General features: G+C 39.4%; 1 protein-coding gene across 4 annotated transcripts in view; it reads left to right on the forward strand.

Moving 5' to 3' along the window:
• Positions 1 to 26,947, forward strand: part of KIF16B (kinesin family member 16B) — a 289,704-nt gene that overhangs the window by 211,229 nt on the left and 51,528 nt on the right. For 2 of the 4 annotated variants that reach the window (XM_043544003.1, XM_043544002.1), the window contains exon 26: positions 3,371 to 3,454. In XM_043544003.1, coding sequence (XP_043399938.1) covers positions 3,371 to 3,454 — 84 coding nt within the window. Of the gene's footprint in view, positions 1 to 3,370; positions 3,455 to 20,774; positions 26,669 to 26,947 lie in introns of those variants that run through there. The other 2 variants (XM_037896104.2, XM_037896103.2) reach the window with 2 other exon arrangements.

The raw sequence follows: 26,947 nt of genomic DNA on the forward strand, positions 1-26,947 counted from the left end.
GTAAATGTCAATATTGATTACCTTTCAACAGTAACTTCCAATGCTTTTCATTGTAGAAGTTACTGTTGAAATGTAATCAATATTAACGTTCACTGCCTATCATTTTAGCAGGAACATCAAGTTAATATGCATGCTTTTGTGTGTCATTGTTGGCTGTTTTGACAGATATTGAGGTGGAGTGGGATAATTAATGGCTTTCAAGAACTGCTGTAGTGGGGAAGAAAAAATTCACACACATCCCTTCCAAATTTAACCCTTTCCCCAAAAGTGGAAGGGAGGAAATGTTGTATGTGCTCCCTAGTACCAAAAGCTTGCCACCTGGAAACCACAAACCAAAACCATCTCCCACATCATCTTGGGGAGAAAAAAGCACCAGCTGTTCCCTACCCAAATGCCAAAACCTCCAGCTGTCACTTACCTGGATGCCAAAGCCTCCAGGTAGCTCATACAGTGAGGTTACTAGTTGTTAGTATACCGACACAGATATGACAAGTGTTTGCAACACATTTAAAATCTGGGTCAATGTAAAATAAAATCAATTGAGTTTAATATAAAAATAAATTAATAAAACAGAGTTGTACTGAATGACCTGGATTAGAGGGATGGTGAATGGGGTAGGATGGTCAGTGCTGCATAATTTAGATCTAGTGTGCCTTTTAGGATGCAAGGTCCTCACAGTATGTCATTTGTATACTAAAGATAGGCCTGAGCCTCAGTGTTCTGATCTGGATCCAGATTCTGACACATACCCTTTTCCCCAAGTTCCAGGTGTTCAGATCCTAGCTTTTGGACAGCCATGAAATTCTGATCTGGGTCGTGTTTCATATTATGAATCTCCAAAAATTTCAGAGTGGATTTGTTTGGCTGAGGCCCATCTCCAATATATTGAATTCATCATTGCTTGCCTGGTTGCAAAGATTTGTATGGCACAGTGATTCCAGAGCTATGCAATGGTTAAACTGTGCGAGTCCCTAAGGTACCCTTGTCTACGTTAGCCTGATCAAGATTATCTTAGAGAACCTAATGGCTCCATAGAAGTCAACAGAGATTTTTCTCCTAAAATAGGTTCTGAAAGCTTATGCGTTACAAAACTATTTTTAGGATTGCTGTCCATCCCATACTTTGGTGGAATAATGCTGCTTTTCCTCAGTCAGTCCTATATCAGCAAGATTATTAAATCTCAAATAGAATTTAGGTAGGGAAAACCTCCCTGCATGGAGCCAATACAATATGTTCTGACTCTACAGGACAAATCTTGAAAGTGGCAACCCTAACCTTTATATTTGTGTAAACTCACTTTATTTAGAAAGAAACAATCCCCAAACATACAGCGAAATATGTTTTAAAAAAATAAAGCATATATTTATATTTGTCTGACCATTATACCTAGTGGTCACATAATACAGTGATGCCTAATACAGCATAACTTCTTCAGGGGTGAGATTTTGCTGTCCACCAATATCGCTGTATAGATTAACTACAAAAAAAAGTGATTAATGCAATGAGAATTATTACCAAGGACATAATTGCTTTTATACAATTTTAGGCAACATGCTGCTAATTCTCTAAGCATTTGGAAGCAAGTAGATGAAAAGAAAATGATGGGGGAAACCTGAGGAATATAATTTTGAGGAAAAAGAGGTTGATGTAGTAAAGAGACTCTCCACCACTGCTCCCGGTGCACCACTTCAGATTACTCACTTGAAGATGTCTAGACAGGAACTAAATGTAACATCTCTAAATTATCCAGGTCAGGGTTTAACAAGAGAATAGGGTTGAAGAATTATTGCTGAAAAACTGAAGATAGCTGAAGAACTCCTCTACATTGAGTGTTTATGTTCAAAGGCAAAAATAAAGCTTGTAATTTAATATACTGTGCTTCTGCGTATTGTACACAAGCATAAACTCCTTACAGCCCTAAAATATACTTATATACTAGGCAACATTTCTTTTATTTTGTTCTCTCTTGACATCCTCAGGCAGCCAATTTGAATTTGTGCGGAAAGAGGCAATTGCTTTTGGAAGTGCCCCACTCTGAACAAAAAGAAAAAGAGTACTTGTGGCACCTTAGAGACTAACAAGTTAACAAGACTAACAAGCTGTCGCTCACGAAAGCTTATGCTCAAATAAATTTGTTAGTCTCTAAGGTGCCACAAGTACTCCTGTTCTTTTTGCGGGTACAGACTGACACGGCTGCTACTCTGAAACCACTCTGAACACTGACTCTAACAATGTGCGGTTGCGTGTTTGTGTCTCAATGATTTCCTCATTTGACATGGTCATTGATACAGTAAAGATATCTTTCACTGCCATCCCTGCAGTCTGCACTTAAGCTTTAAGAGTAATGGTGGTTTTTTTCCTCCTTTGCATCATTACCAGAAATAAGACTTTATGGGCCAAATTACCCTTTCCATGACACTTGTGTAAACCTATTGCGTGTAACCTATTCTGTGAGTCTGAACAGATATAACTGATGGACTGGAAATTAACAATTGCATTTCATGCACAAGAAGGCAATAGAATCCTATTCACTCTCTCTCAGCTGAGCTGGCTTCTGCAGTTCCTACAGAATTAAAAAGTAGTGACGTAACCAGATATAATTCTGAACATCTACATGGAGTGCACCTATTGCATAGGTAACAGACATCTTTATATAGTCATTTTTGAGAATAAAACTGTGCTGTTGGTAGTTTTCATTTTCAGTGTGATACATAAGCTTTTACCTTATTCATGTGGATTCTGTTTGGACACTCTGAAGTTAGCCTGATCATTCAGTAAAATACCCTGATCATAGGTTAACTTGTCTTTATGCTCACCTGCGGTGACTTTTAGTATCAAGCTTCCACTAACCTAGGGTCACCTGAAGTCCAGCGTAACTATCTGCAGAGCATGCCTTCAGTAAAAGCTCTTAGATTTAATGATGGAAACAATATAGCTATCATAAACAAAAGCAAATGAAATAGATGGTAACACAATCAGAGATAAGCTTACAATGATTTTAACAGATGATTCTGATCTTTAAAATCTACAAAATTCCTAAGCAGTTCATATTCTCTTCTTTGCAGCTAGTGTAATATGCAGATTCAGTTTACAAACTTTTGATTTTTATGTTGGTAGATGGAGACATTCAAATTCCTATATTTGCTTTGCCGTTATTCACTTGTGACAGTTGAATCCTATTGTTTTAGTACAGATTGCATTATATTAACATCAGTAGAACGGCATAATGGGGTTGGACCTAATGACACATACTGTAACTTGTGAATATTTGTCATTTTCCTCTCTCTGATCGCTTTGTGTTTTAAAGAGAATTTTTTTCAGTTTAGCTTATCATTTACAGTACCAATTAATTATCTTACATCTGTTACAGCTTGCAACTTTAGAATTCCCTCCAAAGAAGCTGTTCGGAAACAAGGATGAAAGAGTGATCGCGGAACGGCGGAGTCACTTAGAGGTAATGGTAATTTTTTAACAAACTTTTGAGAATGTATTTAGACAGAGTTCTGTCTGTCTGACCAATAGGAACCATTCCCATATGGCAGAAGTTAAATAGACTATTTGTAAGCTTGAAGTTACTTGCTGCTTCATTTACCACAGGAGATGGCAGCAGTAGATTGCAAAGTAATGAAACATGCTTATCAAAACAATCCTTCTTGTCTTAAAAAAAAGGCATCTTTAGTTTTGTTCATAGGAGGTATAATTTATTTAGGGAGGAAAAGGTGGTGGATGAGGTGAAGTAAGCGTTCAGTGTAGACAGATGGTCTCTACACAGCGTAAGATTTTAAAGAAGATTGCCTACTATAAACTCAGTTCATTAGTTGAAGATTTGCAATATTTTATCTTAATTACTGTATCGGAATATCTGGGGATGAAGAGGCAAGCACTCTTTAGGCTTCATTGAGCTTTATTTGTAATCTAACTTGTTATGAGTTTACTTTGTTTCCTCTCTGAGCTAGTATTAGAATTAAGTTTGATTGTAGCATAACAATGTTTCTGATACTTTTCATTTCCTCTTGTTGTGGTGTGCATACAGTACACAGTTCCAACTGCCAAATCCTTCTAGCTATTTTACAGGGCACCTGTGAGGATTATGTATTTCATCAATAACTCATTCATCATTATAGTATAGTGTATTTGGGCGGGGGGTGGAGGGGGGAGACACCAGATTTTGTACTAATGTACACCACTCTGCAACCCTGTTATAGCTAATGGGGTTGCACAGGGATGGATGCAAGTCAGTACAGAGTTGGAGCCATTACATTTAAGTTTAAATGACAATAAGTGCTGTTTAAACAGAACAAAAAGAAAACAAAGAAAATTGTATCCAACTCTGAACCTTCTGATTCTTATTTTTAATAAATCTTTTTCTACATACCACAGCATTTTGTGAAACACAAACATCTCTTTCCACTGACTTTTGAAGGGCTACTACCCAACAATCCAGTTTCAAAATGTAATGTGTTTCCTGGTTTAGGTTCTTCTCGAGTAGTTTTAAATGCTTTTCATATTATTAAATCTATGGTTATATTCCATTCTCCATGCTGGAATTAGCTTCCATATTTTGTGGCCCACACAGTAACTTAATCTCTTGCCTTTGTTTATTTTATTGCAATGTTTATACATGTACATCTAAATATTCTAACTGCTGTTTAAAATGATGGGTTTTGACCTGAGTTATATAGTATTTATAACTTTAGATATACTTATACAAATAGTCTCTAACATTTTAATTTATTAGTTAAATTAAGCCATTTAAACCTTGTTTATTAGCTACATATAGTTCAGCTATCATAATATCTGGACACTATTTACATAAATAAATACACTATTTCCCTGTACATACTGTACATATTCCCACATTACTCAGTAATCCCCAGCAAGAAAGAACCCAATCTAGCGATACTAAAGAAGCCAATGTCTAACGGGATACTAATACCCACTGTCAGGAAAAGCCTGATCAAAGATTTGTGGTAACACACTGTAAAAGTGCAATATGTTGGATTACCAATGACAGTGTAGTCTGAAGCTTTGCCCCTGCTACTGACAGTGCTTTGCTCTTGGCTCCTCTGACTGCTGTGCTGTGAACTAACACCTGAGGTACCTCCGCTTACTGCAGCTACCTTGGCAGAAGAGAGTGACAGAGGCTGTTTTAGCAATAACTGGCTCCAAGATCAGTAAGGCTTTTTTAATAATCACAGCAACTTGAATTAGACCTGGAAGCAAACTGGCAGTGAGGAACATGTTGGTGTAATGTACTATCAACTACCAATTCTCTAAAAGCATTGGCTTCTATACTTTACACTAGTTGAAACTTTCATGTGGTCTTCAAGATTAATCCCAGATAGAGAACATTTCAGTAGCCGCACCGGAAGGTGAATAATGAATGGATGGCCGTGGCAAATGATGCATTACTTTGGTCAGCTGAACATAAAACTAGGCATTTCTGGCAAGGAAATGCAACGAAACTAAAGACTGACTACAGTATCTTGATGATCGACAGATATATGCCTCCAGTTGCTCATGCCATCAATCATCAGCTTCTCCTTATCCATATTCACTCTAAGACAGCTGGCTTTCATCCACCTCCATACATCTGCTGCAGCCAAGGAGAGCAAGGAAATAACAATGCCTGAATCCAATGAAGAAGAATCCTAGAGTTGGTAGTCTTCAACATATTGATGACATTGCATCTCATAATACGTCACGATCTCCTCTTGAGCCTTGGGAGATGATACACATCAAAACATTTATATGACCTTATCTTGTCATTTCATATAAGTAATCTAGAGTTAATATGACCGTCTCATAAACAAACTAGGGAAATATAACCTAGATGGAGCTACTATAAGGTGGATGCATAACTGGTTGGAAAATCATTCCCAGAGAATAGTTATCAGAGGTTCACAGTCATGCTGGAAGGGCATAACGAGTGGGGTCCTGCAGGAATCAGTTCTGAGTCAGGTTCTGTTCAGTATCTTCATCAATGATTTAGATAATGGCATACAGAGTACACTTATAAAGTTTGTTGATTATACCAAGCTGGGAGGGTTGCAAGTGCTTTGGAGGATAGGATTAAAATTCAAAATGATCGGGACAAACTGGAGAAATGGTCTGAAGTAAATAGGATGAAATTCAGTAAGGACAAATGCAAAGTACTCCACTTAGGAAGGACCAATCAGTTGCACACATACAAAATGGGAAATGACTACCTAGGAAGGAGTACTGCGGAAACGGATCTGGGGGTCATAGTGGATCACAAGCTAAATATGAGTCAACAGGGTAACCCTGTTGCAAAAAAAGCAAACATCATTCTGGGATGTATTAGCAGGAGTGTTGTAAGCAAGACATGAGAAGTAATTCTTCCACTCTACTCCGTGCTGATTAGGCCTCAACTGGATTACTGTGTCCAGTTCTGGGTGCCACATTTCAGGAAAGATGTGGACAAATTGGAGAAAGTCCAGAGAAGAGCAACCAAAATGATTAAAGGTCTAGAAAACATGACCTATGAGGGAAAATTGAAAAAATTGGGTCTCTTTAGTCTGGAAAAGAGAAGACTGAGAGGGGACATGATAACAGTTTTCAAGTACATAAAAGGTTGTTACAAGGAGGAGGGAGAAAAAATGTTCTTCTTAACCTCTGAGGATAGGACAAGAAGCAATGAGCTTAAATTGCAGCAAGGGCTGTTTAGGTTGGACATTAGGAAAAACTTTCTAACTGTCAGAGTGGTTAAGCACTGGAATAAATTGCCTAGGAAGGTTGTGGAATCTCCATCATTGGGGATTTTTAAGAGCAGGTTGGACAAACACCTGTCAGAGATGGTCTAGGTAATACTTAGTCCTGCCTTGAGTGCAGGGGGCTGGACTAGATGACCTCTCGAGGTCCCTTCCCAGTCCTATGATTCTAATGAAAGATTTTGAGAAGAGAGATTGAATTGTCTCCCTGAAAAACATAAATGTTATGTTCTTTTCAGAGTCTCTATACTGAGTTTATTGGATACAGCCACAACTGTGTGTTACACCATTACAATGTTCTGCATGAATATTGAACTTGGATTTTTCAAGGTCATATGCCAGAGGTGGGCAAACTATGGCCTGCGGGACTGTTGTGCCCAGCCCCTGAGCTCCTGGCCCCTCCCCTGCTGTTCCCCCTTGCTCCACTGGCGCAATGCTCTGGGCGGTGGGGCTGCGAGCTCCTTGGGCAGCGCAGCTGCAGAGTCCGGCCTGACCCGGTGCTCTGTGCTGCGTGGCATGGCTGCCTGTCCCTGTCCTGGTGCAGCCGCCCCGCCAGCCACCGGTGCTCCAGGCAGCGCAGTAAGGAGGCAGGGAGTGGGGGGCTTGGATAGAGGGCAGGGGAGTTCGTGGGTGGGGGTCGGGGCGGTCAGAGGGCGGGGAACAGGGTGGTTGAATGGGGGCAGGAGTTCCGGGGGGGCAGTCTGGAAGGAGGGGGGGTTGGATGGGGCGGCAGGGGGCAGTCAGGGGCAGGGGGTCTGGGGGTGGTCAAGCAGAAGGGGTGGTTGGATGGGGCAGGGGTCCTGGGGGGGCAGTCAGGAAGGGGGGGGGATTGGATGGGGCGGCGGGAGGCAGTTAGGAGCAGAGGGACCAGGGTCTGGCAGGGGACAGAGAGCAGGGGGTAGATGGGGCAGGAGTCCCGGGGGGGCTGTCAGGGGGCAAGAAGCAAAGGGGGTCGGATAAGGGATGGGGGCTGGGCCATGCCTGGCTGTTTGGGGAGGCACAGTCTCCCCTCACCGGCCCTCCATACAATATCAGAAACCTGATGCAGCCCTCAGGCCAAAAAGTTTGCCACCCCTGTCATATGCAGACCAGAAGTAGGTATTTTCCTCTGGTGGATGACAAAATCTGGTCACTCTTCATAAATGATATTCAGCTGGTTACATTCCAGTAGCGTTTGTAATCTTGAACAGACTCTGACTTCTGTCATTATTTCCTGAACAACTTCTATCAAGGACAGGACAGACCCTGATGACTAATCCGATTCAATAAGTATCTCATCTCTGGTGAGCGGCAACAGCTTCTTTCGAGCAGAGGCAAAGTTTAGGTTTTTCTTACTTTTTTTTGGAATTAACCAGACAGCATCAAATTAAAAACTTTTATGGATTAAGGCATCATGTACCTTAAGCAAACTCCCATGTCAGGCTAAATTCAATAGTTTGTCTACAAGAATTATTCCTTGAATCATCAGCAGCTGAGATGTCCTTGTGGCTTCCTCACTTTGCATCAGAACCAGTTTGTAACTGGTTGCAAGATTTGGCCATGGCTCTGTATTCGGAAACATTTGAAGACTCTCCAAGTGGAACTTCTCTTACAGGTATGATTTTCCACTATTCAACTTCAAAATGAGTTAAACATTGTCAAGGCTGATTCCCCACTCTGGCACTTCAAGTACAGAAGGTGGGGGCCCGCAAGGATTCAAAAAAATTAATACTGGCCACTCCAGGCTTGTATTAAACTCCCAAGGTTACCGCTTCTCTCTGACCTTGGATAGATAGATGCTGCCACCACCCGAATGCAAACCTCTTGGAACCCAGGAAGGCACACTTGGCCATACAAACTGTAAGAGGCTAATTAATTAAGATGAGCTATTATCAGCAGGAGAAAAAAAACTTTGACAGGTGTGTCTACTTGTCTAAATGGGCCATATTGATTATCACTACAAAAGTTTTTTTTCTCCTGCTGATAATAGCTCATCTTAATTAAACACGCTTATTTTAATTGGCTTAATTGGCTTACCTTAACTGGCTTTGGTCAAGGAAGTTTTCCCCACGTTTGATGATAGCAACATTTGGCAAACGCATTCTTTTTCGGGAACCCCTGGTAGTTAAGTAGCAGTTGAATGTAATTTTCATATACTTCAGTTCTTTCTGGTTCCAGCCAAAACAGGAAGCAAAATTACTGAAGTAGTATGAGGATTTTTGTGGCATTTTTCAACCCAACCAGGGCCAGAATATCTTTGGAAACTTCATGCGAGACTTCTCTTTTTGGCTTGGGTGAGTGGGTGGCATTTGTGAGAGAACCTGTGTTTTGAGAGAAGGAGACGCAGAAGGTTGTGGTCTGCATAGGTCCTCGTCACATGTTGGGACCGTTTGGATGAAAAGGGTCCAGACAGCCTCAAATTAAAGTCATGGTTGTTAACTACAAAACAGGATCATCGTTAAAGTTACTTGAAGTTTATATGTACCTTAATGTGTTCCGGTCCTCAGAAGTTCAAAACTTTTTCAGTGCATTCACTGATAGGAAAATGTGACTTAAATTATCCAAAGAGTAGTCTTGTAACCTTTGACCAGTCTACATATTTATAATTCAGAGGCTTTTGGCGTTGGATTTTTTAATATAACACAGGATATCCATGTCCCTTGTGTCTATATTGAATTAACTGCTGGTAAGTTTGCACAGAGAATTCTCTTTTCTTTTAGAGAACTGAGAGAGACTAATTATATATTCAAAATTACCTATGGTAGATTTAAATTCTGGGCTTTCGCAATAAATGGTCTATTTGCCGTCCATTAATTGTTTCATCAGAGACCTGTTAAGGGTAAAACTCTAAATTAATTGTTCAGTTGCTTAATGACTGTAACTTCACTTTAGAGCCAACTTTGCTTGATTAAATCTGCCTTAACTGAAACAGCCAAAAATTTTGTTGATAAATTTTGTTGTTAAAAGTTAGTGTGAATTTTTCCTTTCATGCAATTAGACTTCTGTAAATAAGGATATACAGTATTATCCTATTTTTGATAAAAACTACAAGGAATGTAGATAGTTTGGGGATTATTTTTTTTTAAACTGGTAAAGAAACCAAAATGGAAAAGATGTTTCAATTAATGTGTCTGTTTCCATTTTGATTGCAAAATGTGTTTTCAGTAGAATGTAGTTGCTTAGTTGGTTGGCTAGATGTATTCCCTTTAGGAGGGATTGGCTAAGGAAATGTCACTACACTCCAAGCATTACTTCCCCCCACCCATTTTCCCAGTATCTCCCATTTGCAACATCCACTGTTTTTCTTCTCCTAAACACGAAGAACTACACTCCAGTTTATATAGTGACAAGATTTAGGTTCGTAGATCTCAAAACACTTTACAAAGATAGATTAACACCATTATCCTGCACTTTCTATATATTTGAATATACTATGCAAGTGCATTAAATGGGCCAGGTGTTTAACATCCCAACTCCAATCTGTTTGTTATCTGAGGTAACCTAGTTCACATTATTTACAGGCAAATTGAGAAGATGAGTACTGTATAAAAAAAAATGTGGTAATCAAAGTCAAGTAGGGTAAATAAAAGTTGCCTTTTTCTGGTTGACTTTCATGCCAGTGAACCCAAGTACAAAAAGCTGACAAAGCTACTGATTAGATGTTAGTTCAAAGTGATTATTAAAAGACAATTGTTAGACTCTAGTGATGAGCTTGCAACAGCTTCCTTAGTATCAGAGCTTTAGGAAGAGCTTTAAAGCCAGCTTCTCATTAGCGCAGTTCTTCCAATTTGATTGTAGGCCTATGATGGTATGAAAGTAACGACTGTCCTTAGAAGCAGCTCTCCCAGGTAGTTTTTAAAGTGTTAAGAATAAATTTAGAAATCATTCAAAGAGAGATTGAAGCTTTTCTTTTCATTATTCATGTGCATATGTACCTGCTCATTTTGCTATGGAAAGAGTAAACAATATTGAAGATTTGCAGCACTTGATTGTACTGGCGAAGGTGCCAGTTGCATGGTCTCAGAGTCAGTCTGAACTTTGAAACGTTGCTTGTTTTGGAGAACCATTTTTTTTAATTCCCTAAAATAAGAGAGGTACTATAATGGAGACTCCGACAGGAAAGAAACTGACATTAGCCCAAAAAGGAGAGCATAGTAGGTTGATTTTGTGAATATCAAATATGTTAACGCATTTCTAGGATGATTGCTTTAGCGAAAGATAGCTAGATGGGGCCCTTATAACCTATATTTGCATTAAGAAAATATTTTTAAAAACAAAAATTATAAATGAAGCACTGGATTGCATGCAGGAAATTAAACCTATTTAGTTAGCCACTTTGAAGCTATATGACATATCAGGTTCGTGATTCCCGGTGCACCACCAGTGTTGCCCAGAGGCACCAGGTACATCCCCTTTGAAGTGGAAGTGTTCATAGTGGGAGCTGTAGCAGCTGTCAGCGGTGAAGAGATTAAACATTCCAACATTTTTGGGTGGCACTGTTGTCTTTGTATCAGGCACAGTCTTCAAAAAGTGAATGATTTTTCCTAATCATTACATTTAATAGATACAAATAAGAAGAAACTAAGATTTCTACATGCACCAAACACTTACATACTCTACCTTAATCTACATGCAGGTTACGAAATATATCGTGAAAAAACTCCATTGAGATTCAAACAGAACACAAGATATTGTATTCTAATAATATTGATAGGGAGAAGAGTTGATTAGTTCATGATTAGTTCAGTTCAGACCTCCAAGTTAGCCCTAAAAAGGGGTCTACTAGACTTGAACGGATCGGTAACTGAAATTACCTATTGGATTGATTCACTTCAATCCAGTGACCAAAAGTAATTTACTGTCGGGCACTTGCAGGACTGGATTTGCAAATCTAATTTGCAAACCTGGATGTCTAACCTTACTTTTGACTGTTATAAGTACCCTGCAAACAGCTTTTAGGTTCCTAAATATGATTTCAGTTGTTTAACTTCAGGCACCCCCTCAAGTCATACATTTAAGGCCAGAAAGAACCACCAGATCACCTAGTCTGACCTCCAGTATATCACTGCCATTAAACACCATCCAGCCATCTCCTCGCTACACCCAACAATCAGAATTAGACCAAAGAATTACAGCACTTAGGAGAGTGAACTGTTGTGTGCCACAGCCAGAGAAAATAGGTGGGATTAAGGTGCACTGGATTTTTTGCAATAAAAATATAAACTTTTCTGTGCAATACATCGTGTTTTCAAAGGAAAAAAATAGGATCAATGATTCAGAATTTTCAGCCTTTTCACAAATTTTCTTAAAGTATCATAAAAAGGAGGGAACCATTAATGTTGATTACAAAATGTATGAGTTAACCTATTTCAGACTTAGTTTAATTTCACATTAGTGTTGGTAATAGTTACATTTTGTTTTGCTGTCCGTTCAAGACATATTCCTCAACATCCTCTTGCAAAGCAAGTTGAATAGTTGCCATACCTGTACAGCTTTCCAATAACGACCCACCACAGTCTGGAGCTGAGTGTATCGATAAAGTGAGCTCTCGATTGAGGACGCAAGGTGCAACTCATTACTGTCCTTTTTTGAGGCAAGTTTATCAGTCATCCTCCAGTTTTTGATTTCACCAGAGGAAGTTGAAGGTGATGCATGTCAAGTACTTTGGTAGCTATTTACCAAGGCCAGTCTAGCAGATGACATGCTGTCACTGCTGGCCAAGGGATGCGTAGTAAATTCAATTCCTTTGTTGCCGTCTGTGAAAAGGTTTTGACAGGATTTGTTTTGACTTGTGCTCTGGAGAAAAGAATGATTTCCTTCACTAGCTAGGTCTGTTTTGATCTTTTTAATATGGCCTTTTACTTCCAAAAGCAGATTCACACAGATATAGCAACTGTAAATCACAGTTGTTCTGTGGCAGGCTATGGGTATGGTTTTTATTGGAACTACATAAAGCCAATGAATGTAACCTTTTAACATGCAGACATTGTAAGAAATATTAAGTCCCATAGATTGTAAATGAATTTCCTTTGTTAAAGTGTAATATCAAGCAGAATATTATTGCAGTTCGTGAACTAGACTGACTTTAGAAGTTAATTCAACTGATGGTGGAGAATAATAATTCAACATAATGTGCTCATGCTGTTAGACTTGAACAGAAAAATTATCTAAATAGCTATAATGAAAAGTTTGGTTTTGCAAAGATAGAATAGCAGTTTCACCTTGAATTTTAACCAGCCTCTGACAGAATGCTTTGTATGTTAACAAAAATTTAATATTAATATATTGAATTCAAGATGTTTATCACTCTGACTAAAATTGAGTTTTGTTGGGACTTAGTCTCCTGAGCGCCTAGGTCAGTTCTGAAAATCAGACTTAAGTTCCTAAGTCACTTAGCCACTTTTGAAAATGTTATCCCTGATCTTTGTGCTGTGTGTATATTATGAAGACATCTGTAGCAACTCTGGGCCAGATCCTTCATTAATATAAATTGCCATAGCTTCACTGGAGCTGCACTGACTTACACCTGCTGAGAATGGCGTCCTCCATAGTTCAGGTTGTGCTCAGATTCGTAGTTCTCATGGGGGTTAAATCCTTTTTGTAACTTAAGGAGAATGTTGTGGACATGCACCAGAGTCACAACACTTGCTCTTGGGCAGAGTTAATTTTTTGGAGAATAACAAATATTTTCAGTAACATGAGTTTTAAAATTGAGACTTGCAGTCTAATATTTCCTTCAGATCCCACTAACAAACGGGTTGCTTCTAGCATGTTGAAGTTCAGGTCTATGTACCTGCACACAACTCAGACATAGGCTAGTTTAAAAAAAGTTATTAGCATTATTCATCATAACTGCTGTATTCATGCTTTCCTAGCAAACACAACCAGTTTACAGGAGAATCAGTGACGCTCTGACGTTTGTACACACACACACACACACCTCTCTCCCTCCCTGGCAAGTTTCGCTCTCTGGCTCCTCCCTGAGGAGTCCCTATAGCTGCAACCTTGGATTTTCTTCCTTAGCACATTGTCGATATCTGAAACCTGTCTGTCAGCAGGAGAACTTAATTTTGGTGAGGCCAAAGTTAAGATTACACATCTGAGATTCTGAAGAATTGGTTATGTGCATTATGCATGGCTGTATGGTGAAACTGAAAGATAGTTTGTTGTGGAGGTGAGACGTCTGAGTGGGTGTTAGGGATTGTAACCTAAGGCATGCAAATTGAGGGTGATCTGGATATTAAATGGTGATTGTCTTGATTTATTTTTTACAATTCCATTGGTAGGAAATATGTATAAGCCGCCTTAACTCTGTTAACCTTCAAAAGGTTGAAGACGCCACTACCAGGAAACAGTATTGCTTGGGTGGGAGGAGCCGGTGATGCGATTCAGCGTTAGGCTGAATCATGAATTGAGTAGCAAGGGTTTGGCTAACGGAACCCATTTCATATTTTTTGGTTGTATAGCATGAGGCCATTTCACCAAGCACCGGGCCCAATTAATGCCTGGAACTTTGAGGCAGGTCTCCCTCCCTTTAATATTGTAACTGATGCAGTTGTGGTGTGCTGCTTTAAATCCATTTATGTGTCATTCTTCTTTCTCCTACATGTCCTGATCAACCTCTTATCTTTGTGCTTACACAAATTATCTAGTTGCAGGGGAAGGGCTCTGGTTTAATGTTGATGCATGTGTGTAGAATTATAATAGGTACAGAGGTATTTACAGTTTCTTTTATTAAAATGAGATTTCCAAAACTTTGTCCACTAATGACAGTGCTGTTTAGTTCTATAGTTTTGTTATAAGCAACGTCCAGAACTTGATTCTTTCCCTACAAAAGATACAGGACCAGATGATACTGTAACATTTCTAGAAATTTATCATTTGTGCTTAGATTTTGAAAGAAATAACAGCTTTTAAACACTAAATATTTTCTCAGGCACTAGGGTTTTTTTCCCCTTCCTATAAAATTGAAACTGCCCACAGTGACCTCAGTGTATATACAGTAGTGTGGGGATCTAGAGGTGACTAATTACTATATAAAGTGCATGAAATATATAATATTCAAGATATTGAATAAGAGAAGCTAGTATGCTCATATATTTTACTCTAGAGTTGATTTTAGGGTATCTTGCAATATGTTCCAAGATAACTTGGAAAAGAACTGATGCCAATGTATTTTTAGCAAGGGTGGGTGAAGCAGTCTTGTAAAAAGAACCTTGAATGCAAGTCTGACTGTTTAACTCTGAGAGATAAGGTGAGTGAGATATAATCTTGTATTGAACCAGCCTCTGTTGGTGTGAGAGAGAGAGAGAGAGAGAAGCTTTTTGAGCTAACTCAGAGCTCTTCTTTAGGTCTGAGAAACCTACCCAAGGCAGCTCTACACTACAAATTTCAATCTGCGCAGCTGCAGAGATGCAGCTGTGTCTCTGTAGGCATCTGGTGCAGGAGGAGTGCGGGATTCAGGAGTGGGCTCCGGGTAGGGGGTTGGGGTTCATGAGGGGTGCGGCAGGGGGCTCAAGGCAAGGGATAAGGGGGCTCAGGGCAAGGGGTGCGGAGTAGGGCAGGGGGTTGGGATGTGGGGTGCTGGAGCGGTTCGGGGTGCAGGCTCCGGCCCGGTGCCACTTACCTGGAGCAGCTCCGGGGTGGCAGTGGCGCGCAGCGGGGCTCAGGCAGGCTGAGGCCGCGTCCCTAAGGGAGAGGGAGGAGCAGAGGGCTCCACGTGCTGCCCTTGCCTGCGGATACCTGCCCCAAAGCTCCCATTGGCTGCAGGGCGGGCGATGCCTGCAGGCGAGGGCAGCGCATGAAGCCCTCTACCCCCCAGTGCCCCAGGGGCCATGATGCTGGCCACTTCTGGGAGCGACACAAGGCTGGCAATCCCGTGGGCCAGATCCAGCCCATGGGCTGTAGTTTGCCCACCCCAGAACTAGATAATGTCCCAATGGTTCAGAATTAGTTCAGTTTGCAACCCCTCAGCGCCATTCTTCCTTATGAGTTCCGTCTTCATTCTTTTCCCTCTCCATGATATGTATAGCTGTGCCTGCTGCCTATTATTGGGCTATCATTCATCCATTTACTGAGTCTCAGTCCCTGTGGCTCTTGCTTGTTTGCAAGGAAGAGAGGCCAAGAGAAGAATTAGAAATGACTAAATGTTGCAAAGCCCAGTTCTAGAGAGAAGACATGAAACCCTTAGCTCTCACCATTCCTTTTGTAGGATCACCTCAGATAGTGCACTCTGCAAATCCTCTCTCTCCATGAGTCACTGCCTCAAGTCTCTGTGTGTCAGCATGCCATCTCCGGAAGGCTGCTTCTTAACAGATTCCTATAGTTTGTAATAATACCTAACATTTTATATAGTGCTTCACATCTGAAAACCACTGCAGAAAAACATCAGTTACTCCTCATGACACCTCTGGGAAGAACTAATATGTTTAACTTTTTTTAAAATTAAATGGTAGAGAAAACACCTGGAAGGTGTTTCCCCTTTTCCCCCATTAGATGGATCTAATGAGCTGAGAGAGATCAAGCTGGCTAACGTTCTGACTTGTGCAGTGACACGGGATGCCTGAGCAATCAGTGTCTTTTAGAGTCTGCCATTTAAGCAGATCTTTGTTTCTTTTTGTCACTGCTTGGAAGCCGTCATAGCTAACCATACTCCGGTTTACCTGCTCATTTTGCACTAGATTCTAATACCCTTATTCATGCTCAGGAGTATCTTAGTCTGAGGTACTCCCACTGAAACCACATGTACTAATTGCAGAGTAATGTGTTATTCAGAGTGAATAAGCTTGAAACCTGTCCCTTTTTATAGTATTTTCATCTTTTCTATACAAAATAGCCATGTGCTTTTCCTCTATGAATAGTTTAAACCAAGATTTGGCTTAAAACTTGCAACACTGTACTCCTTTGTTAAAAGATTATATAGTAGTTATATGGCTGGGTCTGAGCAAGGCTAGCATTTTGATAAAGGGAAAGATGGTCCAATGATAGGAGTTGGGTTAACAAGTTAGGCATTCTTTTTCCTAGTCTACCACTGATTCTTTGTGAGACCATAGGCAAATCTATTAATATCTGTACCTCAATTTCTTCAACTATAAAGTGAGGATTATTTCTTACCTCACCATGCTCTGTAAGGCTTATCTCATTAAGTTTTGTAAAACTCTGTGAACTCCTTTAAATACAAGAGCAAAATATTTCATTATTGTGGGGGTTGTGAAGCCCAAAGCTCAAGAGAATTACCAATGTTACAAGAAACCTGCTGTAAAAAATAGTTAGCAAGTTTGGGAAAACCCTATAGTCCAAACCCGTGATGCTGGAAGTTTCTTTCACCTTCTATAAGTACTACAGCTGATGAGTTTTAAAACAATGCAAAGTTTAATTTAAAAAAATCTAATTCTTATTAAACTTTGTGATTGGTCTCCAAAGCTGTCACTCTTTGTAACATATGAGAACAATATAATTGAGTTGTGTTCTCTGTTAATATGCCACAACTGAATGGAAGATAAGAATCCTTTTACATTCCAGAAAACTTTTCAATTTTAATACCGTTAAATAAAGTTATGGGTTCATGTTAAAATATGTAAAATTATGAGGTCCCCACTTAGTGAGGTAGTGCAGAAATCATTAGAATGACATTGCACATCAGATGAACACTGGCCTACAGTTATAGAATGAACCCTATTAAAATAATAGTTTTTTAAAACTTTAAATGGTTATAATTTCACCATTCACCAAATGAAAATGAAGGGAAAGCAGCTTGGCCCGTTCAACAAAAGAAGCAGCTTTGAGGCTTGCAAAGATTTCTAGGTTTTTCTCCCGCAGGGATACTTGTCATGCAAGGTTAAAGCTTTGAGGTTTAAGTTTGTGTAGTTCACATAATATAGATCTCAAGTTAGTCAGTCTAAAGGACATGAAAAAGTAGGACAAACCAAAAGGGCAGAATCTTCACCTTTCAAATCTTGGGGACACAGTTCTAGCATGCTTTGAACCTAAGAATAAAACAGAATGGATTCCTGCTTTAAACATTTTCTTACATAGTGGTAATAAAATTCCTGTACAAAGTAATCTTTCATATTTCTTAGTGTATGCTTGGACCAAATGACTGATAATAAATATATGTTAAAGTGTTTAAGTATAAGAGCTGTCCATCTAATGATGCCAAGATTCCATGCCATCATTGGAAAACAGATATTTACAATTACAGTGGGTGTTTTGTAAGCCAACAATTTAACAATGTAAACACTAGTAGCAACATGAACTCAGAAGTACATTTTGAACACTGATTGCTAGACTAAATAATCCAGAACAAGTGAATATTGTAATCCTTACTGTTCTGAAAGCATTTACCAGAATGAAAAATAAAATAAGTCAAAAGAACATGTCCCTTGGAATATTTGTAATAGTGAGTTTGATTGTTAACTTTAGAAGTGAACACTGCAAGACTAGAAATAGATGTTGATATGCTGTAGTACGTTCCACATTTGGAGGACAGCAAGGCTTTGAGTCAGGCACTGTTAGTGTAGTGACTGGATAGGAAGTCATGACAACAATGTGCGCAGCCTTAGTTCACATGTGGGCTAGGACATCAGGACATGTTTCACTGTATTATGGAATCTTTAACTTCCAACCAGCACATCTCGACCAACCGGTATGGGGTGAAGGGCACAACGGCCCCATGCTGCACTTCAGCATCATACTTCGTGCTGCATATGAGCCCTGATCCAGAGGCTATTAAACAAGGTAGCGCATACTGACATACAATATATGGTGTTACTAGAGTGCAGTATATGGCGTTGAAATCTTACTTCAAAATGAAATTTCAGCAGAAAAAAAAAATGGGAGGGGGGTAACATTTTCACAATTTGTTTTCCACTTTCCAACCAGCTGTAGTGTTCCAACCGTGATTTCTGTGCAGATCTGGGAAAATTATGTGAACCAGTAGTTGCTGCTGTTACCATTTTCATTTCACGTACATATACTCGCCTAGCACAGAGCTTCTTTGTACTACTACCATTAGAATTGCCCAGCCTACAGCAAGAATAGTGGCTTTACAGGAAAGGCATGGCAGTAAATCACCTGGCCACACAGACCAAGGTGAATACAATTTCCTTTCTAATGACTGTGACTAAAAAATCGGTGCCTTCTGTGAACCTTCAGATCCAGTAAACTGGAATTACTGCAGTAACTTTCCACTACTAAAACTCGAGCAGAGTGTTATATTTTTACATTTGATTTACTTCCCTATTCATCCTTCAGGCTTTATTGGGTTGGGATTTTTTTTTTAAGGGACCCTACTTCGTGAACTAATTATGACAAATGTTGTCACAACATCTGTTGCCTGCTTTAAATTATCTCCTAGTCTGTTGGAATTCATCTTGAAGGCATTTTCGTAATGAAATATTTCTTTTGTGAACATTAATACAACCTGTGGGAGATTTGAATAAAAAAGAAAATCCACCAGTCCTGCCAAGAGAATAGCTTATGTGCCAGCTGCTTTTTTGTTACCCTGCATTCCGTGACATTAATATAGTTTGTTTCCAAGACTCTTAACAGCAAATGGATAAATATCTTGTTATATTATGGAGAAGTTCTTCTTGAAAAGAGAGCAGGTAATGTGGACTTTAATTAGGGTGACTGCTTCCCAGAATGGATGGATTAGGGCTGTATGCTGCATTCAGGTAACTGAACATCACATTCATCATAGGATATTGTACTAAATAGATTTCTCCCCCCGAACGCATGATTTGTGTGTAATATCTAAAGATATGACGAGACAGTTATCTTTTTAATCCAGTCTGTAGCAGAGCAAAAGTCTTTATCCTTTTACTTTAGATAAGATTTCCCTTGCAGCTATTTGCATGGAGTCAGGGAGGTGATATTTTTGGTTACTCTTTAGTACAGGTCTGTGCATCTGCCTCAGCATATGTTTTATCTACCACATTTCATTTGAACATGCCAAGCGCTGTTTGTTAAATCGCACTAAACGTTCGTGTTCCCCCAAAACCTTACTTAAAGAAACCCCATCGGTTTTGCAAAAGTGACCTTTATGTTGTTACTGCCACAATTTCACACGATGTAAATGGATACAATCGGTGGAATGGTTGGTAAATATTACTGTTTGGAACTGGAACACTTCTTGCATTTTGTATTTCTTTTAGACAGTTTTAGGGTGGATTTCACTGGAAGGATCCAGTTCAGAGATAATTACTGCACCACAACTTTATGTGGAGGGACAGAAGGGGGCTATTGTCCAGTTGGCCGAAGGAAGGGAGAACAGTGCTTTACTGGTGGGGAGAGGGGCGAGTCAGGGGCTCATATGAACGGTCTAGCAGCGAGCCAACCCCCCTTTCATATAGCCCACCTTAACCCTCCTACGAGGAGGGGTGGATAAGGTCCCAGCAATGGGTTGGCTGGGAGACCTAGATGGAAAAGGGGGTTAGGGTGGTAGAATCCTCCAGGATAGTTATTCAGTGAACATGGGGCTACCTGCACTGTACACTTTTATCTGCCAGATAGTCCCAGACATTTAATAATAGTGTTGCGGCCTTATTAAAACCATATCATGTGTCCCTTGTCCTTTCGGTATAGCTGGACAATAAGGAACACGTATAATTTATACAGATGACCGTGATCAAAACAATTCCCTTTCAATTTAATGATCGTGGTACTTAGGTGCTGAAAAGTTCTTTTTCATCCATATTTAGTGAAATTCCTGTAAAGTAGCTTTGAGTTTTTCAACCTGCTGCAATATTTGCTAGCTTTGGTAAGCCATGATTGGTAAACCATGATTAGCAGAGAGTAAGCTGGAGGTAGAGCAAAATAGTAACAATCCTGGCAGGAGAAGAATATAATAAACATTTTTGTTGTATTGCCTGACCACAACATAAACATTTCTTAGACACATTTTATAGGTTGGTATTTAAGTGTGGTTAGTTATTAAAATGAACTTTTCCAAGTTCACAGAGATTTGTTTCGCTTTTTTTATGTTGCCTTGTATTTAACTCTTGAAAATGACTGTAACCAAAGTGATCATGAAAACACTGTGACATAGTGGATTTCTTTTCCCAGAAATACCTCAGGAACTTTTTCTGCATGATGCTCAAGTCTCCATCATCTCCATTACACATCGATAAAGTGGGACCAATCCTGTCAAAACACACCATCTGTGAGTTCTCACCATTCTTCAAGAAAGGAGTGTTTGACTACAGCAGCCATGGGACCGGCTAACTATGTGCCCAGGACTCTTTGCCAGTGGAGCAGAATCCAAAGCTGTGCCTTCCATTCTGTGGTGTCAGAAAAATGCAAATAAAGACTCAATCTCCATGCCTGAAAATTTCCATCTGAAATTTTGCCAGTTAAAAACAGATATGCAACAATGCTGACCTTCATCCTTTAGCGGTTGTCGTATTTAGTGCCTGCATTTTCTTGGCATGGAATATACAAACATTTGTTAGCGCTAGTTGCTCTGGTAATGATGTACAAAAATTCTAATTCTCATGCTGTGTTGGGATCCACTCATTAGTGAAAGTGCTTCCTTTACATTTGCTCAGACAATTCATTATAGTACTGCAAGATTATCTCCTGTTTACTGTGGTTATGTAGTCATAAGGGGAGTTTTTCTAATGTTCAGTTTCCACCAAGCTGTTTCTTAAGATTATTTCCTGTTTTTCATTTCCCCTTAACATAGTGTGGCATTTGAGATGATACTCACGCTCCATTGGTATTTATTTATCCCAAGAAGCACAGTTTAACTATTTGATTGTACAGTGTTCCTTATAAGAATCAAAGGACCTGTGACTTGAACATTTACAAAATATGTACTGCAGAGGATTTTAATTCAAACTCTGTAAAAGTCTTCCACGCTTGATTATACAGATGCCGAATGAATCACTTGCCATTAATTAAAAGAAAGGAAACAATAGTTATTCAAGAATGAGGTCAGCATCTTTTCTCATTGTCTAATGACCCGGAATGTAACTGTATATTGTGCACTTTACAGAGCTCTCAGCAATGCACAGAACTAAGGTAAAATGCTATATATTTTGGAATAGATGGTTTCTTCACAGTAGAGTAACACCTATCTGAATTTTAGTTGCACAAATTAGAATTTACGAGGTTTTACTCATACTTTAAAATTACTCAGGACTTGTTTAGAATTGCACATGTATATACAGTATAGTATCCATTTTGTATTACTATGGAACAAAAAACCAACAATATTAACTGGAATGAGGACATGTACAGGTTATATATAATAGATTGTGTAAAAAGTAGAGCTGTCAAGTGATTAAAAATGTATCACAATTAATCACACTGTTAACAACAGAATACCATTTATTGAAATATTTGTGGATGTTTTCTACATTTTCAAATATATTGATTTCAATTACAACACAGAATACAAAGTGTACTGTGTTCACTTAATTTATTACAAATATTTGCACTGTAAAAAACACAATAAATGGTATTTTTCAGTTCATCTCATACAAGTAGTGTACTGCAGTCTCTTCATCATGAAAGTTGAAATTACAAATGTAGAATTATGTACGAAAAATAACCGCATTCAAAAATAAAATAATGTAAAACTTTAGAGCCTACAAGTCCACTCCTACTTCAACCAATCACTCAGACAAACAAGTTTGGTTACAATTTTCAGGAGATACTGCTGCCTGCTTCTTGTTCACAATGTCACCTGAAAGTGAGAACAGGCGTTCACATGGCACTGTTGTAACAGGCGTCGCAAGATATTTACGTGCCAGATGCGCTAAAGATTCATATGTCCCTTCATGCTTCAACCATCATTCCCGTAAATATAAACAAACTTGTTTGTCTTAGCGATTGGCTGAACAAGAAGTAGGACTGAGTGGACTTGTAGACTCTAACATTTTACCTTGTTTGGGTTTTGAGTGCAGTTATGTAACAAAAAAAAATCTACATTTGTAAGTTACACTTTCATGATAAAGAGATTGCACTACACTACTTATATGAGATGAATTGAAAAATACTGTTTCTTTTGTTTAGATTTTTGAAGTGCAAATCATAGAATATCAGGGTTGGAAGGGACCTCAGGAGGTCATCTAGTCCAACCCCCTGCTCAAAGCAGGACCAATCTCCAATTTTTGCTCCAGATCCCAAACGGCCCCCTCAAGGATTGAACTCACAACCCTGGGTTTAGCAGGCCAATGCTCAAACCACTGAGCTATCCCTCCCCCCAAATATTTGTAATAAAAAATGACAGTGAGCACTGTACATTTTGTATTCTGTGTTGCATAAGAAATCAATATATTTGTAAATGTAGAAAAACATCCCAAAATATGTAATGAATTTCAGTTGGTATTCTATAGTTTAACAGTGCAATTGATCACGGTTACTTTTTTTGAGTTAATCGAGTGAGTTAATTGCGCTTAATCGAGAGCCCTAGTAAAAAGCAGACTCAAACAACTTTCAGATATTAAAATGTGTCATAAAATAGGTTTTCATGCTCACTTCCATGACTATAAAAAGTGCCATCTGGTTAATCAGAACTACAATATGAGTTTCCATATGTTAGGTCATGGAATCATAGAATATCAGGGTTGGAAGGGACCTCAGGAGGTCATCTAGTCCAACCCCCTGCTCAAAGCAGGACTTATCCCCAACTAAATCATCTCAGCTAGGGCTTTGTCAAGACTGACCTTAAAAACCTCTAAGGAAGGAGATTCCACCACCTCCCTAGGTAACACATTCCAGTGCTTCACCACCCTCCTAGTGGAAAAGTTTTTCCTAATATCCAATCTAAACCTCCCCCACTGCAACTTGAGACCATTACTCCTTGTTCTGTCATCTGCTACCACTGAGAGCAGTCTAGATCCATCCTCTTTGGAACCCCCTTTCAGGGAGTTGAAAGCAGCTATCAAATCCCCCCTCATTCTTCTCTTCCGCAGACTAAACAATCCCAGTTCCCTCAGCCGCTCCTCATAAATCATGTGTTCCAGTCCCCTAATCACTTTTGTTGCCCTCCGCTGGACGCTTTCCAATTTTTCCACATCCTCCTTGTAGTGTAGGTCAAATTAGCCATTCTACTTTATATTGTGTGAAATGGTCGTACAATTAAACCTGGCCTGACAAAGTTGACAATGTGTATTTGACAGTCCAAATTGTGACAACATTAGCATTATAAATACAAGGAGAAAAAGTGAAGACTACACATTTGTATTCAATGATTGTGACAGTTCCTATTTTAGAAACCTTGCAAACTTAAAAGATTATGTGAATAAATAGAATTGTTCTAATAAGATGCACATCTATTAGTGCATATTCCAGTTAGTAAATATGAGCATTAGGGTTAAATTTTTAAAAGCACCTAAGTGATTCAGAGACTTAAGTCCCATTTTTAAAAGCGACTTAGGAGCCTAAAGGTATGTCTACATTGCAAATGGAAAAGTGGAAGTGAGTTTGAGCCCAGGTCAAGTGACTCTGGCTTGCACTACAGAGCTAAAAACAGCTGTGTAGACATTCCCGCTTGGGTTGGAGCCTGGACTCTGACACCTGCTGAGGGGAATTGGTCAACGAGCCCAGATTCCAGCCCAAATGGGAATGTCTACAGTGCTATTTTTAGCCCTATAGCGCAAGCCCCACACCCTAGTCAGTTAACAGGGCTTTGATAGCCACTGCTACAGGTGGTGGTTTGTTTTCTTTGTGAAGTATAGATATACCATAAGTCTTACTGAAAGTCAAGAGGATTTAGGAACCTGTCACATTTGAAAATGGCACCTAGGTCTCTAAATCATTTAGCTGCTTTTGAAAATTTTACCCTAAAGCTCATTGCAAAAGGAAGACATTTTTTTTCTTCTTTGCAATAAAATATTATTTTATAGGCAGTTTCTGTAAAATAATTTAAACAAGGTGGTTTTAAAATAGAATATACTTTACTGCATGCCATTTATATGAAAGAAGCTGATGTACCAAAGAACCCTTTTTACTTGCTTTATTATACCAGTTTCTGCAAACTTACTGCACAGATTACCTGTAGTGCTCTTTAGGTTCATCAAAGTGCTTTCCCTTTAAAAATAGCAATGAAGACGTACTTCTCAGGCCTTCCTGGGTGCAATTGTGATGGGCCACGCACAAAATATATGCCTATTGCAAGAGCTGGAGAGATGCCCATAGGTAAGTCACATGTTTCACATCATTTTAGATTTTGAAAACTATGTAAAAACAAGAATCACTTATGGAATACTGTCATACCAAAATCTGAATTAAAAAACTTGGCGATATTCCAATACAGACCCAAATTAGTGCATATAGAGCCAGACTCTCAACAGATCTACAGCTGTGTCAGTAGAGTGATGCTGATTTACACCAGCTAGGGATCTGGCCCATAGCGTTGAATGTGCGTAACAAACATAACAGAATAAAAACTAACCACATACTTGTTTTTAATTTCAAAATATGTCATCAGTTTGGAAGCTATATGAGTAAATGTGGTGGTGTTAAAAGGCATAATGAGACCAGTGGTTGGAAACTGAAGCAAGACCAATCCAAACTAGAAATAAGGCACAGATTTTTAACAGTAAGGCTAATTAACCATTAGAATAACTTACCCAGGGATTTGGTGGATTCTCCATCACTTAGTCTTTAAATCCAGACTGGGTATCTTTCCAAAATAGAGGCTATATCTCATAAAAGTTGTGACAGAATCTGCAGTTTCTATGGTCCGTGTTATGCAGGAGGTCAGACTAGATGATCATAGTGGTCCCTTTGGCCCTATAATCCATGAATCTGTTCTCTGTGGATAGTGATGTAAGTTTCAAAACCACTGGGGGACGGGGGGAGCTAAGGTCCTTATTAAAGGAAAGGAATGGCACTATGTTTTCACTGCCTGGACAATTAAGCATTCAGGCCCAGATTCAGCAACCACTGAAGCAGACATTTAACTTTGATCACATGAGTAATCTATTGACTTCAGTGGGTCTACTTACATGCTTTAAGCAAAGTGCGTTTAAGTGCTTTACTGAATCGGGGCCCTACTTTTGACACTGGTTAATTGAAGTTGTGTGCCTCCATTCAATGCATTGTACTACAAGGAATCACATCCTGGCCAACACGACAGACACTTTGTGCCAGCAGGGCTGCACAAAGGGGCCGCAAAGATGCCTTAAATTTGCACCTGAGCTGCTCAGTCAAGAATTGAGAAGCACTAGTCAAAGCCAAAGAGCAGCCTCCACGCTGGGCTGACTCAGTCCCAAGGACGTCACCTGAGACCCATACTGCCTGTTTAATGGCTGCTGCTGAACCTCCTCCAGGCTCAATTTACCCCGATCACATCACCTGCAACAGAGGGCATGAAATGAATTCTGCTTGTGTCAGCAGCTGTTGCTCCTGAGCCACCTTCACACATGCCCACACAACCAATGATGAGACAGCCTGTTAGGAAGGGAACAAAAGAGAGTCTGCCCGTTAGCAACAAGACAGTGTTATATTCTACCCCTAGTTTGAGGGACCCCCCCCAAAAGCCCAGAGGCTCCAGCCTATGTGAGACAGGTTTTAAGGTGGGTACAGACAAAATAACTCTTCATTTCTTTGCCAGAATTGTTGGGAAAAAAATTTGCCCCTACATAATCTCTATGAAGGTTTCTGTTGTCTCCGTCTCTTGCCATTTTGAGACAAAGCATAGAGAGGAGAGAAATTTGTAGAACTTTGCTCGTTACTTTTATTAACACTCTTGGAAATGGTGATTACAGTTTTGAAATTAAAAAAGAGGAGAGTTTTATATCTTAAGACATTAACGGTTCATCTTTCCCAAAGAGATTCAACCCCATACTTTTCCACTTAAATCATTGAGACTTCAGTAATACTGATGCAGAATTTGCCATTGTCTGTTATCTAAACTTTGTATTCTATATGAGAATAAGGAAGATGTTATCTTAGATTATGATAGGGCCTGACAGCTTTTTTCTCCATCTTTAATTGAAGACCAAAACTTAGAAGAAATGAATTATTTTAACTTACCAAGATTCTTATCTTCCTGATGTTTGAATTAAGCCAACCTTTGGTTTGCAATTTTACTGGATTGTATAAAATTTTCTTTTGATGTGGTATGGAGTGATCATAGGTCCCATTCCTCCAGTCAGATCCACGTGAGTAGAAACTTGTCCTCTGTTGAAGTCCAGTGGAGCCCTGTTAAATCCTTGGGGCTCCAGTAAGCACTGATATAAGGGTCTGCCCGTATAAATCCAATTGCAAAATCAGGTTCATAATAT

Source organism: Chelonia mydas, chromosome 3, assembly GCF_015237465.2.
Source record: "Chelonia mydas isolate rCheMyd1 chromosome 3, rCheMyd1.pri.v2, whole genome shotgun sequence".
In the NCBI taxonomy this organism is placed as follows: Eukaryota; Metazoa; Chordata; order Testudines; family Cheloniidae; genus Chelonia; species Chelonia mydas.